The 21235-nt window shown below is 38.0% G+C and overlaps 1 protein-coding gene and 1 non-coding gene across 2 annotated transcripts in view; one reads left to right on the top strand and one right to left on the bottom strand.

Annotated features, from left to right (window-relative positions):
* alpha-Catr (alpha-catenin related) overlaps positions 1–21235 on the bottom strand; it is a 503757-nt gene that overhangs the window by 134086 nt on the left and 348436 nt on the right. Inside the window, exons 2-4 of the mRNA XM_067145828.2 lie at positions 18958–19147; positions 10913–11073; positions 7804–8013 (exon numbers count right to left, since the gene is read on the bottom strand). Coding sequence (XP_067001929.2) covers positions 7804–8013; positions 10913–11073; positions 18958–19147 — 561 coding nt within the window. The remainder of the gene's footprint in view (positions 1–7803; positions 8014–10912; positions 11074–18957; positions 19148–21235) is intronic.
* On the top strand, positions 3823–3976 carry LOC136872841 (5.8S ribosomal RNA). The gene has a single exon (XR_010860006.2). It is a non-coding gene; the product is annotated as a 5.8S ribosomal RNA (ribosomal RNA).

Genomic DNA, 21235 nt, shown 5'->3' on the forward strand with positions numbered 1-21235 from the left:
GAAACAAGTGTTGGAGAAGTGTTGGGAACGGGGCATAGATGTGGTACAGATGTTTATCGACTTTCAACAAGCATACGACTCTATTGACAGGGATAAATTAATGGAGGTATTAAGAGAGTTCAAGATACCAGAAAAGCTGGTGCGACTGGTGGAATTGACTATGAGAAATACGATGGTGGGAGTGAAAATTCAGACTGAAGTAGGCAGCTTCTTCGAAGTGAATCAGGGATTGAAGCAAGGAGATGGCTTAGCACCAATTCTATTTAACCTGGCACTAGAGTCAGTGATTAGAAAGTTAAGGGTGGACACCAGTGGAACACTTCTGTACAAAACAGCTCAACTAGTTGGATATGCTGATGACATAAATTTGATGGGAAGAACAACAAGGACAGTTAAAGAAACATTTGAAGACTTGAATAGGGAAGGCAAAGAGATTGGACTTAAGATCAATGAACAGAAGACGAAGGTAATGGTGCAGGCTCGGAGAAGGAAGTATACAAATGACCAACTTGTCCCTGAAGGATCCAAAGTGGAGGTGGTGGATGAATTTAAATATCTTGGTGTACATCTGAGCAACAAGAATGAGGAAATGGTGGAAATACAGGCAAGAATTCAAGCTGCCAACAGAGCATACTTTGCAGTACTACCACTTTTCAGAAGTAGAGATATAAATCAGAGCTTAAAAGTTATGCTATACAAAACCCTCATTCGCAGTATAGTGATGTATGGAAGTGATACGTGGACCCTCCCAAAGAAAGCCGTGGAGAAGATAGATTCCTTCGAAAGGAAAATCCTGAGGAGAATTTATGGACCCATATGCGTACAAGGGGAGTGGAGAATTAGATATAACAATGAACTATATTCCCTGTATGGGGAGGCACCCCTGTCGCATGCCATTCGAATGAAGAGACTTAAATGGGCAGGTCATCTAATTAGGATGGAAGAACACCGAATCCCAAAAAAGGTATTCTTAGGAGACTTTGGAGGAGGAAGGCCTGTGGGAAGGCCACGTAACAGATGGGAAGATGGTGTACATCAGGACGCAGCACATATCCTCAAGATCCGGAACTGGAGAGTAGCTGCACGAGATCGACAAGTTTGGCGGAGAGCAACTGGGGAGGCCATGACCCGAAAACGGGCCGTCGCGCCATAGGAGGAGGAGGAGGAATATTTCATTAATAACACACATGTACTGAGGAGCCCACACGACACATGCATATACAGGTTTACTTCTAACAAGAGAAACAAATATTTCTGTAGTGCATTCATCACAAAGTTCTTGAGAATTTCTAACAATAAATCCTAATTGCTTATATCAATCATTTGTAATTTTACGTATATGATGACTGTTAAACATTTTTTTTCTTTACGTCTTTAGGTCTTATGGCAATGATGAGATAGGAAAGGCCTAGGAATGGGAAGGAAGTGGCCATGGCCTTCACTAAGGTACAGCCACTGTATTTGCCTGGTGTGAAAATGGAATACCATCTTCAGGGCTGCCGACAGTGGGGTCGAACCCACTATCTCCCGGATGCAAGCTCACAGCTGCAAAATGAAATTTTTGAATCAAGTACAACATCAAAATCATTTAATAAATTACGCCTCTGCCAAAGCTCACCCATTTAAACTATAGTTATGCAAAAAAAATCCATTATTATTGCAAGAAAATGTGATTACAAAACACTTTTTAATATTGAAAAGAATCTGTCTGTCTAACACACCATCTGTAACAATTATTCAAATCAGTCAGCAATTTTAGCATCATCATACCCAATAATTTGCTTATATATCATTAGGTCTTCAACAAACAGCAAGTACTTTGAATATTTTACTACTTTCCATGAATCATTTATCAACAATAAAAAAGCAACAAACCAAAGTCTGAGCTCTGAGGGATGCCAGAATTATCTTTAAACTGGAAATGAAGTACTTTTAGCATAAGTTCAGCCAAACAGATAGGAGGAAATTAATTTCAAAAGTCAGAGGATAAACCAATCCTTTTGCAAAGTCATTATAAACTGCACCCATAGGAAGCATCCTGAATAAAGTTTACAAGATCAGTCACCTATGTTAAAATTCTGATACAAATAATTGGATATGATTAAACATTCTAACATAGAGTATTTGTTAAAGAGTTTTGATGGAGCACATATTACTGAGATAGTTGTGTAGCTTTCAATTTTCAAACTATCACCAGATTTAAGAATCAGAGTTATTTGACTTGTTTTCCAAATTTCTGGAAATATTTGCATCTTTATTATTTATTTAGCATATGGCTATAGTACTACACACAGTAATGTACAATACATACAGCAGTGAGGTGTCAACACCCTTGCCATTAGAAAGCTAAAGAACACTGCTTTAGACTTGAACATCAAGTTTTTAATAACCTTTTCTTAGAATATGTTTCTAAAAAGTCCGTTAATAAGAAAATAACTTAAATATAATGAAAATATTATTATTATTGGGAATCATTGTAGGTACCTAGGTGTTAATATAAGGAAAGATAGACATGATATAGGCTTTTGGGCTTATGCTGTGTCAAGAAAATAAGGTGAAATTCTTTACGTTTCGCAGAGAACTATGTTCTGTGTCATCAGAAGACAATCTCGAATGTCCTCGAGAAAGGCTTCTAAAACAATGAACAAGCTTTGAATTTAGACGTTACCCAATAGAAGTGGAAATGGTACGCTCATTCGTCACCAGATGGCTCTTCGGACGCAGTACATCGCTAGCGTTCGAAGCGGAGGCTGATATTGACACACGTCTGGAATGAAACATCTGGCAATGAGGAACGTACGAATTTGGAAAACACTGAAACGAAATAACAATAGTGAAGGGACAGGTATTTGTTCTGGGTGATTTCTAACAAAAGAGCAGTGTTACAAAAATATTGCTAACTTTGGGCTGGGAGAACTTGGGAGTAAGGAGATGAGCTGCTCGACTAAGCGGCATATTCCAAACTGATAGATAGTAGGCGAATAAGCTTGAGTGGAGCTTTTGAAAGTAGGAAAGATCATAAGATAAAGTTTGAATTCAACAAGTCAAATTGGGGCACTGGATTATTTTTTTGTCTTTATAATTAAATTATGTATGGCACATAGTGGAACTGCCTGATCTTCTGCACATCCTTCAATAATGTAAGGAGGTATGTGACCAAATCCTGCCGACTTAGTTTTGCTACTACCTCGTTGTAGTCAATTTCACTTATAGGACTTATCCGTAAACTATGAGCAGTAGTCAATGGTACTGACTCAGACACTATATAATGTGAAGAAAGTTGGGCTGCATAAACAGTTTGAAATGCAAATGCGTTGGCTATTCCTTGTGCAGTTACTAAGCTGTTTCCAGTGTATGTCATACACTGTTGGAACAAGCTATTATTTCCTTTATCTTTTATGAAACTCTGGACCATTTTTGGATCTTTAAGGAGGAGTCGGGCGGCCCCGCGTGGTCCTCTCCTCTGGCAAGGCTCCCTCGAGGAGCGAGACTCCTGCCGAGCCCAGACGAGTCCTGTACGTACTCTGTAAGCGGCGGCCCCGCCCGTCGCCGACAGCGGGAGTGTCGCGGTCCGCGTGGCTGCATCTCCTACGATGCAGACGTTCGGCATTGGGTACCTACCTCCCTAGCTCAGTGGAGCGGGGATAACACGAGTGGACCCGTCGCGGCTTCAGCCCGGCGGGCAGGTTTAAACAGAAGTTTTAACAGTCACAGTCACAGTCATGCTCGAAACACTTCTTAGCTCTGTGACGAGAAACCCATGAAAATGATTGCTTCTCCTCCACTCACCGTGGAGAGAACAATCGAAAAATGAAAAAAAACAACCCTGAACGGTGGATCACTCGCTCGTGGGTCGATGAAGAACGCAGCAAATTGCGCGTCGACATGTGAACTGCAGGATACATGAACATCGACATTTCGAATGCACATTGCGGTCCATGGATTCTGTTCCCGGACCACGCCTGGCTGAGGGTCGGTTGCTAAAACTGAATGCAACATTGCGTTCGAAGGATGGGAGCGTTGCGGTTCGTGCGGCCACGGCCACCGCCGCATCTCCTGAAAAGAGCTTCACCCCAGTGGAGCTGGACCGGTCGACACCACCACTGAGAGTGTGTGAGACGGGAGGGTTAGTCCGCGCAGCATCTCTGTGTCTGCTGGGCCGATTCGCTGCCCTTACCCCGCGACCAAGCTCGAAAGTGTGTGCTGTGTGTGCTGCGACCGAACATTTTGTGCGACACGCACAAACCAAACACGACATCAGAGCAGGCGAGACTACCCGCTGAAATTAAGCATATTATTAAGCGGAGGAAAAGAAACTAAGGATTCCCTTATGCCTGTTATACATATAATTTATATGCCCTAAAAATAAGTTTCTCAAGAGAATTTTCTTAACTGTTTATATACATGAGCACTACATTTAGAATGCTTCATGTGCCTCCTGTCAGTCTCCTTTGATTTTAATATTTTCATTATATTTATTTTCTTATTAACGGATTTTTTTAGAAACATATTCTAAGAAAAGGTTATTAAAAACTTCATAAAAATAGCCTACTGCATCATTAGGATCTTCGCCCATTACTAGCTGTCCAGCCATATTTTTCTAACAATATATATATTTTATAAAAGCCATCCTTATGGAAGTTGTACAAGTTGATTCGCTCAGTGTTAACAACCATTTCAAAATATAGAGCACGATGATTAGGATTTTCAGCCACAAGATGGTAGTCTCTCCTAAATACAATTATATTTCCTACAGTGTTAGCCAAAATTAGATTCAGTATTCTATCATTGGTATTTTTCATGTTATTAGACAACTTCAAAGTAAACATAGCAATGAAGTTAGCTAGGAGGAGATATCTAGGTCCACAGTTAAGTAAACTGAAGTTGCTGTCAATGATCAGGAATCACCTGTTATAATACCATTATAATGGTGTATGCATTCAATATTTGCAAGTACTGCAAAAAATTATTGTAAGTTTCCAGATCAGAGCTTGGTAGAAAGCTAACAGTCACCAGGAGGTATTTTTCACCTAAAGTGATTTTATCACACACATTCCATGCTCTCTATATCAATTTCTACAAGAATAGATTCAAAGATATTAGCAACAATTAACAGAACCCTTCTTGTAAACATAAGCCCAATGCCAGATAAACACAGAAAAAGGAAAGAGACAAAGATAAAAGCGAATACAGGTGGTGCTATCATGTTTACTCTTCTCTCCCTTTTCTGTTGTTCCCTCTTCTCACTGTGCTTACCCTATTTTGTGTATTCCTTTTAATGTTATTATCTGTCTACATATAACATTATTACACATCAATTGATTGTCATTGATCAGCATTTAGGGCTGACTCCCAGGTGGCAGATTCCTTATCAGTTGTTTACCTAGTGTTTTCTTAAATGATTTCAAAGGAAATTTGTCAAATATTTCCCTTGATAAATGATTCCAATGCCTAATTCCTCTTTCTATAAAGGAATATTTGCCCCAATTTGACTTGTTGAATTCAAACTTTATCTTATGATCTTTCCTACTTTTAAAAGCTCCACTCAAGCTTATTCGCCTACTATCTATCAGTTTGGAATATGCCGCTTAGTCGAGCAGCTCATCTCCTTACTCCCAAGTTCTCCCAGCCCAAAGTTAGCAATATTTTTGTAACACTGCTCTTTTGTTAGAAATCACCCAGAACAAATACCTGTCCCTTCACTATTGTTATTTCGTTTCAGTGTTTTCCAAATTCGTACGTTCCTCATCGCCAGATGTTTCATTCCAGACGTGTGTCAATATCAGCCTCCGCTTCGAACGCTAGCGATGTACCGCGTCCGAAGAGCCATCTGGTGACGAATGAACGTACCATTTCCACTTCTATTGGGTAACGTCTAAATTCAAAGCTTGTTCATTGTTTTAGAAGCCTTTCTCGAGGACATTCGAGATTGTCTTCTGATGACGCAGACATAGTTCTCTGCGAAACGTAAAGAATTTCACCTTATTTTCTTGACACAGCATAAGCCCAAAAGCCTATATCATGTCTATCTTTCCTTATATTAACACCTAGGTACCTACAATGATTCCCAAAAGGAACTTTCACCCCATCAACGCAGTAATTAAAACTGAGAGGACTTTTCCTATTTGTGAAACTCACCACCTGACTTTTAACCCCGTTTACCATCATACCATTGCCTGCTCTCCATCTCACAACATTGTCAAGGTCTTTTGCAGTCACTCACAATCCTGTAACTCCACTAGCGGCAATAAGGACCCTGCAAACCCTGCATGGCAGGGAGGGGAAGTGGTGTGGCTTGTGAGGGGCCCAGGATTGATTCTTAATTCAGTAACTAAAGAGTGATTTTACAAATTGATAAAGCTACAGCACACAACACAGTTTTATTTGTATTACAGAGGGTTATTCCAAACTTAGGCCATCGTAGTGCAGAGTTTTTTTGTCAATAAGAGTATGGTAGTTTTTTCCTAAAAGAATGTGGGATTCCCAACCTGTTTCAATAATAAACATCCCTTGCTGCCACTCACAACAATCAACAAGCCTTTTGAAGTAATTAGCCAGTTCTGAGAACCCAGTAGTCAGCGAAGATGTGATAACAAAGACATCCTCCTTATCTAGACTCTAAATACTGAAGTTTTGAACCTGTTTATAATTCTCAAAAGTCAGTGTAGCTAAGTAGGACTATGATGGATGAATAAGTTGTAAATAGTTGTAAATTATTTGGTCCTAGGAACAAGATTATTTCTTAATATTGCAATGGTCAGCATGTTTCGGTTACCATAATTGTAATGTGCATTTCTTGTGTGTGTGTGTTTTTTCCATACATTACTCGCACACTTTTTAGTGATAGATGGACACCCTAGTGCTGAACAGGTCGACCTCAGCAATCTTTGAGATTCATATTGGCAACCTTTGAAACACAAACTATGAATCGCTTATGCATCACTGTGCGACATCTGGCATACACTTTACGTACTAGATTTCATTTCCATTCAGTTGGCAGTATTACTGGAACCAGGAGAGCTTCCTCTTCAATCATCACCCCCGTACAAAAATCTATCACTAAAAAGTGTGCGAGTAATAAGTGCACTATTTTAATTTGAAAACAAAATTGTGTATAATATCATCATCATCATCATCATCATCATCATCATCATCATCATTGCTGTTCACTGTAATAATATACAACCTTGTACTATAGAATAAACTTGTAACTTTCTTTATCAGGAATCGAAGGACCCATTTTCAAATATTGCGGGGGCGGGGGAAAGCTTCTTAGCACCGCTACTGTGTACTCATTTACTACTCTATACAATATACCATCCTCTGCAAAAAAACTTTATCTGTCATTCCAGTTCTTTACTCGTATAATTTATATATATATATATAGCATATGAAAACATAAAGGTCCAATAATACTGCCTTGCAGGACCCCCGCACCATTTAAACATTATAGGAACAGATAATCCTTCACTTAGTGTAATTCTCAGAGTTTTATGTTTTGAGAAATTTAGCCACCCTTTCAACCACTCTTTTGACTAGTCCCATAACCCTCAGTTTCATCAGCAGTCTCCCATGATCTATCCTATCAAAAGCCTTGGATATGATACTAGTAAAAAAGTACATCTGTCCAACTAAATCAAAAATATCTGCTATGTCCTGCTGAAATACTACAAGTTGAGCCTCACTTGAATAAGAATGTTTTGGTTAAGTTACTTTTTGGTTAACCAAAGTTGAGAGAAGTATCTCATTTGCTCGTTCACTCACTCACTGATCGCTATAAACATTAACAGCCTGAGCTCTTACCTTGGATGACGTAAGCAACATCATCGTAGAACGTTCCAATACTTGTCTTGCTGCCGCCATCTGCGCTCTCCTTCTTTCATCCTTCAAATCGTTTTGTCGATCCCCAGTTAAATGCGCCAACTCCACCATTTCAGCACCAAATTGACTAAATGCTTTAACAAATTCTGTAAAGTTCGTAACACTTTCAAGCCGGCCAAGACTCCGTGCAACCTGCAAGCATAACATCATCCAAGCAACACATGTTTAGCATATAATGGTTCAGAAACAATGACAGTGATGTTGAAGTTCTTTCAATGTCTTCAAGTACAATGAAAGTGACAAGTGTTCTGATAGTTTAATAGGAAAACCAGTCTATGTCAAATGAGAGGGATCTTAGGAGAAAAAGTTACTGTAGATTCAGCCCATGCCCAGCATATGTCTCCACAGACAGTCAATTCAACATCAATTATACACGATTGTGTATAGTTTAAGCAGAGAAATGAACACCCAGAGACATTTAATAACAACGATAAAAAGGAGAAAAGCGTTAGTTTTTGGTCACATTCTCTGGCATAATGACTTTATAAAGAACTTGTTCGAAGGCAAGGTGATGGGAAAGAAAGGCAGAGGGAAACCACGGAAGAAGATCATTGAAGAGGTAGTTGAGATGATGGGATGCCAAGGTTATGGAGAGATGAAAAGGATCGCAGAGAGAAGAGATCAATGGTTGCAGCGACAAGGCAAAGCCTTTAGATAATGATGATGTGTATAGTTTGTGACTTCTGTGCTACGGTCCGTAATGTTGCATGGAGCGGAGACATGGTGGATGAATGTAGTCAAGAGAATGGACAAAATATGAAATGAGAAAATCCGAGGAAGTGTTAAGATGGAATGAATTTCCAAGAGAGTTCAAAAGAGAGAAGGCTGCTATGGTATGGGCATGTTAGGAGAAGGGATGATGATTATGTCACTAAAGAAATGAAGGAATGCATATGAAAGGCAGGAGAGGAAGAGGCTGGCCAAACAGAAGATCAGTGCATTGCATGTGAAGAGACTTGACGGACAAAGGACTGACAGAAGACGACGACATGTGGGAATGAGGAAGATGGAAACAGCTCTCCAAAAATGTCAATCCTGCCTGAGCGGGATAAGACAGAAAATAATAATAATAATAATAATAATAATAATAATAATAATAATAATAATAATAATAATAATAATATTGTTTATATAGTCTATAGCCTCTGGAGTCGCAAAAGCAAAGTCACTAGCACTGCCATTGTATTTTCTAGTCCTGCATTCTTCGATTATGTGTTTCACTGTCTGTTGTGTAGCTCCACAGTCACACTCAGGCGTTGGGATTCTGTTCCACTTGTAGTGGAAGGCTGCACAGTTCCCGTGGTTTGTTCGGATCCTGTTTAGTGTGAACCATAGTCTACAAGGGAGGTTGAAACCAGGTGGCGGCGTCTTCTTCACAGAAGGCATTGTCGGGCAGTATTTGTCGTTGAGTCTCTTCTGCCATTCAGCTGAAGTTTGGTAGTTGCTGTTCCACAAGTTCATGGCATCTCTAGTTGGTGGTTTTCTCGAACGCAGACGATTAATATCCGCATCGCCAATGTCATTATGTATCGGGAGTTCTGGGTTATTCACTATTTTTCTGAATTCTCTTAGGAGAGCATCTTTACGTCTGAGATCTGGAGGAGGGATATGACTTAACACTGGCAGCCACTGGGTGGGAGTAGATTTGATTGTGCCAGTGATGATGTTTGCCAAACAGTAGCGCAGTATTCAGCAGTCAAGTACACCAACCCTAAAGCTGAACATCTCAGAGTTGCAGCTGTAGATCCCCAAGTTGTTCCATACAGCTTATGAATTATATTGTTGCGAGTTCTTACTTTGGCAGAGACGTTCAGGAGATGTTGTTTATAAGACAGTGTTCTATCCAGTGTAACTCCTAGATATTTAGAGTACCTGTTATGTCTCAATTTCTGGTTGTCCATGTACACATTTAACTCCCTGTTAGCCATTTTATTGTTTAGGTGGAAGCAACAAACTTCAGTTTTGCTGATGTTTGGTTGGAGTTCCCATATTTTAAAGTAGTGTGCCAGTGTCTTGAGGTCTTCGGTCAGGATCTCTTCTGTTTTCTCAACTGTTTTGTCCCTGATAGCAAGTGCCCAGTCATTGGCATATCCGAATTTCCTTGAAAGTGTCTTCGGCATGTCTGCAATATATAAACTAAACAGGAAAGGAGCGAGAACGTTGCTCGCGTCCGTAGGTTTAACCTGAAAGTACCCTACACATGATCCCTGGGTGGTGCTAAGGGAGCAACGGCGAACAGGCGAACAGGCGAACCGGCGACCAGACGTAAAGTTTTACCTCCTGGTCTAGATACAGTACAGAATTAAAATTCTCATACAAATTATATTATGTAACTGTATCAGGATTCCATCCCAGAACCCTGAACAAGAAAGATAAGTGCCTAACCAATAAAGCGAAAAAGCAAATTTACAAAAATGCGAATACTGCTGCATGAGAGAAGCAAGTTTCTCTCTTAAAAAAGACAGGAGATCCTCTTGTTTTCTATTTCTTCATCATATTCAAGACCAAAGTCATTCCACCAACCAGCAAGACAAATATATCTATCAACTGATGCTTCTCACTCATTAGCTGCTTGTGACAAGGTATGTATGCAAACTTATTATTGCAAATTACATACTGGACTTGTTTTCATAAAGGTTATTAAACAATAAGAATGATATTTACAAGTCATGAGAGTCTTAGAAAGGAAATAACAGGAAGTTATGTTTAACCACCATCTCATTATGACAGGCATTCACTCACTGGCGAGTATAACAATGTTGTTTTCCGAGTGGATCAGTCTTGGTGACTGGCTTCTTGGATGGCTGAAGAGACCACTTCTAGACCCGCAATGCTGGTGCATCAAATCTACCAAACCTCCTTGTTGTAACAGAACCTTGCAGTAATTTCTTCTCCAATATTCTTGTTCTTTTCTACGTCTTGTACAATGGAATTTTGCATGACCTGTAGTTACCTAAGAAATAACCCATTAACATCAAGGAAACTTACCAAAATTCAAACACAAAAAGAAAGATAGATATGTCATACTCACTTTGTCCTTAGCCAGTAACAATTGTTTGACTACAACAATGTCTGCAAGTAACAATACTCTAGTGACTGAGCCGAGAAGGCAACGAGCTGCTCTCACCACTGCTCCCCGATCTGCCAGGGAATCTTCTAGGGCAGCTTCACACAATTTTTCGATTGCTGCTCCTGTAATAAAAACTCAATAATAGAAAGACAGCATTTATGAAATTGACTAAACTTATATGGTACTGGCCATGGAAATACAGAATAATAATTGATTGATTGATTGATTGATTGATTGATTGATTGATTGATTGATTGATTGATTGATTGATTGATTGATTGATTGATTGATTGATTGATTGATTGATTGATTGATTGATTGATTGATTGATTCAATGGCCACTATTCTAGTGTTTTAAAATCCTTCAGTTTACATTCTGTGCCAGATGCTTTCAAAGGAATAAAATGTTACTACTGTTAACAATACCAACCTGAATGTTTTGATGATGATGATGATGATGAAAAAGAAAATGATTATGAATTTAAAATAATGAGTTGATCTAATTCTAGTAACTTATTTCATTCAAATGAAAAGTTAAAAAAAATAAAAATACAAAAGACAGACTAAAACAGAACTAATGGAATAAAATAGCAATTAACAATAGAATAAAAGTTAAAAACAGAAAATTGACTCTTATACATACCACTATCCCTCATAAAACAGATTACGAGGTCTACTGACTGCCCACCATCTTGCAGAATGAGGGATGTGGTACTCGAAGTTTAAGACTACAGCACAGATCGGCCAGATCTGTGACTCCATAAGGATGTGTGCTACAATCAGATGACTGCTGCAAGCTTGGAGGGAAGTCTTCCATACCTTAGTAGTTCCTTTCATTCTTCTCAGCTTATTTGAAGACAGGTAGCCCTGAATGTTTTCACTTGAATTAAGCTCTGAAGTATTTACTCAACAGTATGTTAAGAAGAGGAGGTGACTAATACTAGCGAGTACTGAAATTTACCCAGGATAATAAAGATATTACAAAATTATACAAAAATTCTAGCTACAAAAGCAGCTGGAATTGATAAGATTACAGTGGATGTGATACAGTAGTATGTCTGAAATACTTATCTGATTTTATTTGCGTGAAAGCTACACAAAATTAATGAAGCATTGCTAAAGAAGCCTCAGTGGACAAAGGAAAGTGATAATCACGCATCTATCAGCTTGATGTGTGTTGCATGTAAGCTCTGGGAGAACATTATTTCTGATTATATTAGACACGTTTGCAACCGCTTTGATAACAGGCAGTTTGGGTTTTTGAAAGTTTATTCCAGTAATACTCAACTTATGAGATTCTAAAGAGATGTGGCAGATATTTTAGATTCAGAAGGTCAAATGTACTGTATCAATACAGTATTGGCCCATCCAAGACTTTTGATAGATGAAGCTTGAATCCAAGAGGACAAACTGAGGCAAGTATTTATTTATTGGAAGAGGAATAAAGGGATTGAAATAATTTACACAGGGAGATATTCAATAAATTTCCAACTTCTTTGAAATCATTTAAGAAAAGATTAGGTAAACAACTGAAGCCGTGAGATAAAAGAAACATTCATGTCCACTTTTTGCAAAAATTGAGATACATTCAAATCAAATCAAAATCTTTTTATTTGCAAATGAGGTGTCTACCTCGGTGGCAAATGGTACACTAAAATACATTATTGTCAAGCACTAAATATTAAATTAACAAGAGAAGAAATTTTTTCCTATAATACAATATTATACAATTTACGCTAACAATGTTTTCTATTAAACACACAGCTCGTCCTTAATAAATTTATATTGTTTACAAAATTCTACTTATAATATCTCCTGTACTACTTACAAATATAGTCAACTGATATACAGTATGTGGAATTACTTCAAATGATACTATACAACTGGTATAAGATTAATATTTACATTGCATTTATTTATTTACTTTTTTTTTTTTTTTTTTACCCGTTCTGGATCCTAAGTAGCATAACGACCAGCTGCGTTTTAACCAGAGCCCCTTTTGCCACCACTTTTCAGAGTTCCTGAAGGGCCTTCACAGCTACCGTAGCGGTCCCAGGGCCCTCGAAGTCCCCACTGTACTTCACCCCTACAGGCAGTCCCCTACTTTGGCTGTCCAAACTCCTTAGACCAGGGGATGGAATTAATTTATTCACACACATTTTTTTATTTACAATAACCTGCACTAGTCGAATGCCCTCTAACACTTCATTTATTTTCTCTGTTGCTGTTTATTCTCTTCTTGAATATCTGTACAGATTTTGGAAAAGGATCAAACACTACCCCTGGTAAACTGTTCCACTCCTTCACACCCTTCCCAATGAATGAAAATTTACCCCAATTGCTTCTGCTAAAATTCCTTCTAATTTTATATTTGTGGTCAGTCCTGCCGATATAATTATTTTCCAACTGAAGCCTCTCACGGATATCTCCCCATGCTTCTTCTCCTGTATAGGCTCTATATAATCCTGTAAGTCTAGTTTTCTCCCTTCTCTTACTTAAAGTTTCCCACCCAAGTTCCTTTAACATTTCTGATACACTACTCTTTCTCCTGAAATCCCCTGTTACAAATCTTGCTGCTTTCCTCTGCACACTATCTATTTCTTTTATTAGGTATTCATGGTGAGGATCCCAAACACTGTTTGCATATTCCAATAATGGACGAACCATACTCAAGTAACTTTTTTCTTTTAATTCTTTGTTGCATCCTTTAAGTAGCCTCATTACGACATGTAATGATCTGTATGCTTTCCCAACAATGTCATCAATATGATCCTTCCAGAGCAAATTACTTTCAAATCTCACACCTAAGTATTTGCACTTGCCATCTTTTGGTATAACTACCTCATCCAAAGTATATTCAAATTCAGTTTTAAAGCTCCTGTTTGTAAAAGTTGTAACAGTTGATTTGCCTCCATTAACCTTCATATTATTTTCTTCAACCCATTGTTGGATACTTTCAAGGTCCCTTTGCAATTCTGAACAATCCTCAATGTTATTTATTTCTCTATAAACAATTATGTCATCTGCATACAATCTTATTTTTGATGTTATATTGTTCCCTAAATCATTTGCGTATATTAAGAAAAGTAACGGACCGATTATACTACCCTGTGCAATTCCCTTCCAAACTTTCTCTTCCTGAGATACATTATTTCCTACTTTGACTTTCTGAACCCTTGAATTTAGAAATGCTTTCATCCAACGTGTAACCCTTACGTCCAATCCTATTCCCTCCAATTTCTTTAATAATATTCCATGTTCCACTCTATCAAAGGCTTTGGAAAGATCTATGGCTATGCAATCTAACTGACCTCCTGAATCCAACTGATCTGATATGTCCTGCTGAAATCCCACCAGTTGTGCCTCACAAGAAAATTTCTTTCTAAATCCATACTGGCTCCTCATGAACCAATTTTTATCATCACATATCCCTCTGATGTACTTCGATATTAAACTCTCCAGAATTTTACAAACTATACTGGTCAGGCTGATTGGTCTGTAGTTCTCTGGTTTCCTTTTATCACCCTTTCCTTTATAAATTGGTATTATTATAGATTCCTTCCATTCCTTTGGTATTACACTATTATTTATGACATAGTCAAAGAGAAATTTTAAATAAGGCACTATGTACCACCCCATTGTCTTTAATACCTCCCCAGTAATTTGATCACTCCCTGCTGCTTTTCCTTGCTGAAGCAGTTGGATTTCTCTGAAAATATCTTCGTTTGTGAATGAGAAGCTTCTTGTTTCCCTCTGTCTCTCTCCCTCTCTATCTTCTGTTTCGGTTTCCAACTCTTGACAATCATCTACTGAATCTCTAAATTCCCTACTAAATAGGTTTGCTTTCTCAGTATCTGTTAAATAGTGTTCACCCCCTTCTCCCACCATTGTAGGAATTTGGATTCCTTTTCCTTTTTGATTCCTGATATATGAATACAGCTTTTTCCATTTCCCTTTGTGGTCATTACCCTCTTGAAGTATGCCATTCATATAATTCTCTTTTGCTTCCTTTTTCACTCTATTCAGTTCCCTCATTAGCTGTTTTCTAGTTTCTCTACTCTCCCTACCCTCTTTGATTTTCCTGTTTACTATTCTACATTTTCTTTTTAATTTTACATAAACATAATGTTTCTCTGTATTCCTCCTCATCTGTTATTCATGTCCATGGCCTTGAGACCCCCCCCCCCCCCCCACACACACACACACCATTTGCATCCCCACAATGCTTTGTTTGTCAGTCAGTTGTGAGAACAGTGAGTCAGCAGTTGAGTGTTGTGTTGAGAATGCTTTGAGTAATCATATTTTGTTATATGAAGAAGCATATCAAGTGTGTATTACTTGTAATGGTTACCAATCCTCACTTTACAAGTTGTCTTGGTTAGACTGTTTTTTTACAATAAAAGGCCTATGTTGTTGAAGGGTGTCGGAATGTCAAGCGATGAAATGGAAATCAGTGATAAACAGATTACGCAAAGTTCAACATGGAAACAGAATAAAATGCGACCAAAACAGGTTAGTGAGCAGGAGCACGTTAACTGGAAAGCGAAAAACATTGAGGCTAGAATTTGAGGACCAGAATGTCTCTGCAGGCAGAAAAGTTTCTCTATCTAACTCAGAAAAAGATTATAGTTTTAATTCATTTTATCAGATGAGCTATAAACAATATCAAGTGGCATTCCTAAATAACGTTCCAGAAAATGGGTATTAGATGGTGACACAATTAGCAAGCCTAAAATCGTCACTTATGTACGAAATACATGCTGGATCAAATTAATATACTGATTGTCGATCTGCATGGAATTACAGGCAATAGGTTTCAGCGCTTGCAGTGGTATGTGTCAAGTGGATATTTCAGTCTGTCAGATGGACAAGGGAAACATACTCTGTATTCCTGATGAAGTTACTGGCAAAGATTGCAGAACATATCCAGGAGGATAATCAACACAATTTTGTATAATTTGTAAGTTCAACTGTCATAACATGAGATTTATAGTCAATATAGAGTTTGTCATTGCAAAAAGCAAGGCAAAAAAAGAAAAGTTATGTGAATGCAAACTTACAGTACGCATGATGTGGTCAGAATATCTGAAGAAGAATGAACCAGAGAACTATATGAAAGTTTCCAAACAAGACGATGTCAAATGCACTGTTAAATATGAATTTCTTCTGAAGTATTATAAGGAGAACTTTAACTATGCATTTGTTAAACTTAGAGTCAATGTCTGCTCTACCTGTGAGAGTCTGGGTGGTGAAGATTACTGTAGAAGACACCAAAGTTCTTTGCAACCAACTTTTTCTACAACTAGAACTCCATCAAAAGAAAGCGAAAGAGTTTTTTTTTTTTTTTTTGTAGATGGGGATTTCCACTGAATGAGCCAGAAATGAAAACGATTTGGAAACAGTAACGATGGACTACGTGCAGAATGTACTGTTCCCACAAGTCTCAATAACAGAGACGTTTTATGCTCAACAGCTATAGTTGTATCTGTTTGGAATACATGTCACACCAAATAATGAAGATTATATATATCCATATACAGAAGGAAGGAAGACTCTGAACAAAGTGGTGTCTGTTTTAATCACTTCCTATCAATGTATGTGCAAATGCAAAATAATTCTATATTTTTTCTAATGCTTGCACAAGTCAAAATAGAAATAATACAATGGGGTATTTTCTGTCTAGTCTAGTGCAAACTGGGAAGTTTTCACATATCAAACACTACTACCCACCTACTTTCATATCTACCTTCTGACAGAGACTTTGTAGTTATAAGTAAAAGATTTAGGTGGGAAGATAATTTGTACAGTAGTGAAGATGGATAGAAAAAATAAGAAATGATTCATCAAAAGTAAAGGTCATTGAACTAAAAAATGAAATGCCGAGAGACTTTAAAGGTTTGATGGAACCTCATTTTAAGAAGACATGCCGCTCCATTAGTGGGGGGGAACCAATGGGGTGTTTTTAAATATGAAATGATTGAATATAAAGGAAATATGGTGTTGGCTTCAACGTTGAGTTCTGCACTTCCCAAGGACACAGCCTACTCTTGATAAGCCTGCTAGACTTTACACTAAAAAACTTTGTATCAAAGCTGCTGATATACAGAAATATCTTGAATCTACTCCTCCCAACCATAGTACAGGGGATTCATTTGAGTGCTTGACTGCATGTGTTAACAGAAGCAGAAGTGATACCGAAGACCAGAACTCTGAGTAAATATGTTACATGAAACTCTAAGATTAGTAATTTTGTTATATCCATAATAGGTTTTTGTTATGTGTTAAGACTACTAAGGATGTTTACTATCATTATACATTACATCTCTCAAAATTTATTATTTAATGAGATCAGATCAAGAATCATCTAGTTATAGAAAGTTAAATATGAATTTTTGGTATGATCTATTCATTTAACCAATTTTAAATGTAGGTTTACAAAGGTACAATACCATTAAGGTACATTGGTAAAAAATCTATTTTCACACACCAATTAGATTAAAACATATCAAGATTTTCTTGTTTTTCTCAAAACTACCCTAAACGGACTTAAATGGTTTTTGATCTCACCACTTCAATTGATAGGGAATCTACCACATGGGTGATGGCCCTAAATGCAGGTCAATGTTTATGAGTTTTAATCTATATATTTAAAAAAATTATGAAAACTGAAGTCAGTCAGTCCGGCCATTCTATCCAGTCGATTTCCTTCATTCTCCTTTTTTTTCTCTTTTTTTCTTTTATTTTGCTAGTTGCTTTACGTCACACGGACACAGATAGGTCTTATGGCGACGATGGGACAGGAAAGGGCTAGGAGTGGGAAGGAATCGGCCGTGGCCTTAATTAAGGTACAGCCCCAGCATTTGCCTGGAGTGAAAATGCGAAACCACGGAAAACCATTTTCAGGGCTGCCGACGGGTTAGAACCTACTATCTCCCGAATACTGGATACTGGCCGCACTTAAGCGACTGCAGCTCAATCTTCTTTTAACTGAAAGGTATTCATGCACAGATTTGTCATCAAGTACTATAAATCACTTAACTTACACCTTCCTCAAATTATTTGACTTTTTCAATGTTTTGTCTCTTTGAAGCAATCATATATTTGGCTCTAATTGAGGTACGGAGTTTGTTTTGGCCTAAGAACGCTCAGTGGACCAAGCTCTTTCGTTTCAGCTCTTAACTATTCAAATTGGTTGATTCTGAGGAAAGTTATGAGTGCACATTCAATTTGACGTCTCATTTCTTCAACATTTTTTCTCATTGAAGCAATCACATCTTTCGTTCTAATTGAGGTACGCAGTTCGTTTTGATCTAAAAACACTCAGTGGATCAAGCACTTTCTTTTGAGGTAATAACAACTTAAATTAGTAGATCTTGAGAAAAGTTATGAGTACATTTGTCTCCATGACAAAGATCTTTGAAGGACTTTTTAACAGTCCAGCACATAGTGTTGTTCCAAGGAACGTTTAATTCAATTTCTTTGTGTGATGTATTTTCAAGTGTTTTTTGACATAATATTCCATTCTATTACCACAGCAGATCATGTGCTTTATTTCGTTAACTCGAAACTTTGCAAATACATCCGTGACGATAGTAATGAACAACACCACACTTTGTACATTGCGGGCGGAGCCAGCGGAAAACTGCTAGTATATATACTAAATAAAGTGCTACCGGATCCATGTTCACACAACATATTTTCTTCTTCTACGTGTCAGGAACTGTCCTGAAAGTTTGACCATACCTTCTTGTTACACCCTTTATGTATAAATCTAAACTAGTTAATTTGCATAAATAGGAAAACTTATCTACTTGACAAAATAAATAAATAAATAAATAAATAAATAAATAAATAAATAAATAAATAAATAAATAAATAAATAAATAAATAAATAAATAAATAAATAAACAAACAAATCAATCAATCAAGCATGCAACTAAATAAAAAATCAAACAAACAAACAAACAAACAAACAAACAAATAAATGTATGACTGTATGTACATACCTGCAGCACGTGCTTCTTTGCAAGCTTCGTACATATCTTGTTTTATTTCTGGGTTGTCGTCTGCAATAGTCTCGCCAACAGTGACAAATCGTTCGACTGCAAGATTTACTGCTTGGCCCACACGAGCTACAGCCCGTAAACTTCTTTCGGAACATAATGGACGTTCTCTATGAGTAACAAGCGTAGAGATCTGAAATGATAAATAATATTCATTTAAGGACTGTAAAAGAAATTCTATTAGACAGATGTAGCTAAATAGTGTTCAAATGAAAATTTTAGACACCTATGGTCCTTGAACTTGGTGTAGACATAATCATCCAAAATCTAACTCATGCCTACTTAGAAAAATGTAGATTTTATATCTAACTAAAAACTAAGAAAAACTTCCTAACAAATAGAACTACTGTAAGATAATATTCAACAGATAAATATTCCTCTAAATTTAAGGAAATCATCATCATCATCATCATCATCCCTCACATCCAGCTAGGTTGGGGCTTTCATGCTACTCTTCCATCTTTCCCTCTCAATCCACTATTATTCTTCTGTAATTCTATTCCAGGTTCCATCATCTATCATCTATTTCAGTATCCTTCCTTAATGATATCCTTCCTTAAGTCCAAACCATCTTGGTCTATTCTTTTCAATTGTGTCATTCAACTTTTCTACTCCTATTTCCTTCTTGACATCTTCATTTTACATTCTGTTTTGCCTTGTCTTTTCTATCATACTTCTTCAGAATTTCACATCACTGGCTTGAATTTTACTCTCCTCTCTTCTTGTCACTGGCCAGGTCTCTGCTGCACATTAGTATGAGGGTTTAGTACATCTTGTACATCAGTTCCTTTGGTACCTCCTTCTTCCAAACTAGGTTTCTTACATTCTAACAGAATACAGTTGCCTGTATCAACCTTTTGCTAATCTCTATATCCTGCCTTGCATGTTGCATCAGTTTGCTTCCTATATCGTCGACGTTCAGGCAGAAGTGACTAAGTCCATTTGTTTTCAATTTGAGTTACATGCACTACCGGGGTAAAGAAAACATGTTCTACACGATGGCGTGGTCATTGTTTGAATAGAATGAACCATTTTGAGGGTACGGGTACCCTACTCTCTAATGTGAAGTCCATTTTTGAAGAATGATGTCCATGCAAAAGTGATTATGTGGATTTAATCATTTAATATGTCACACAGTAGAAAGCAGTGCAAAAAGAACCAGCCCAAAAAGTGCGATAGCCTTACAGTAATATAGAATCATATAACTTATCGCTGATTTCTTAAAACCCATTTATCTCAAAACTATGTTTTCGGACTTAGTAACTTCTGCCAGAACACCAATGAATTATATTTTAAGTTGTCCACAATTTCAAGGTTCTGATCTCTAATATTTATGTCTCCTCTCCCAACTGTCACCACTTGTTATCACTAGTGATGTGCACGAGTAACGCTTGGACTCGCGAGAATCGAGTCTGGCGAGTCCAAGCCTCGCCGAGTAACCCGTGCGAAGTACTCGAGTCTCCACTGTGACGTCACGATCCATAACTGCGACCTGTTGCCGAGCAGTCGGAAGAAATGCCCCAATCATTAAATACTATTTCACCAGCTACGTAAATGATGACCATAACGTGAAACACGCGAGTGTATGACCGTAACTTATTTGTTTCGAAATGCCTTTCGTTTAGTTTGTCACACAATGTTCTTCCTTTTCTCCTTCGTCTATATTTAGTTGGGCGCGTTCATTATAGCACCTCTGTAGCGTAACGGGTAGTGTTACTAACTCCCATCCTTGGAACCCTGGGTTCGATTCCCAGTACCGCCAAAAATTTTAGAAAGTCCGGAAGGCTGGTATGTGATTGAAATGGTACATGCAGCTCACCTGCAATGGGGGTTTTCCCGAAAGGAGCTGCACCACCTCGGGATGAGGATATGAGTTTGCATATTTGCATTATATCGCCCAGTAGGTTAGCCTTTGGTAACTTGAGATACGGAGTAAAGATTAGGAACATAATTTAACTATTCGTTGTAGGCTTCCTTCCCCTCTTCCTTGTCTATCCCACCCAATCTTCCCATCCCCCACCAAGGCCCTTGTTCAGCATAGCAGGTGAGGCCGCCTGGGCAAGGAACTGATCATTCTCCCCAGTTGTATCCCCCGACCCATTGTCTCACGCTCCAGGACACTGCCCTTGAGGAGGTAGAGGTGGGATCCCTGGCTGAATCCGAGGGAAAAACCAACCCTCGAGGGTAAGCAGATTAAGAAAGAAAGCAATCTAGCTGTATC

The sequence above is a fragment of the Anabrus simplex genome, chromosome 4, assembly GCF_040414725.1.
Source record: "Anabrus simplex isolate iqAnaSimp1 chromosome 4, ASM4041472v1, whole genome shotgun sequence".
Classification (NCBI taxonomy): domain Eukaryota; kingdom Metazoa; phylum Arthropoda; class Insecta; order Orthoptera; family Tettigoniidae; genus Anabrus; species Anabrus simplex.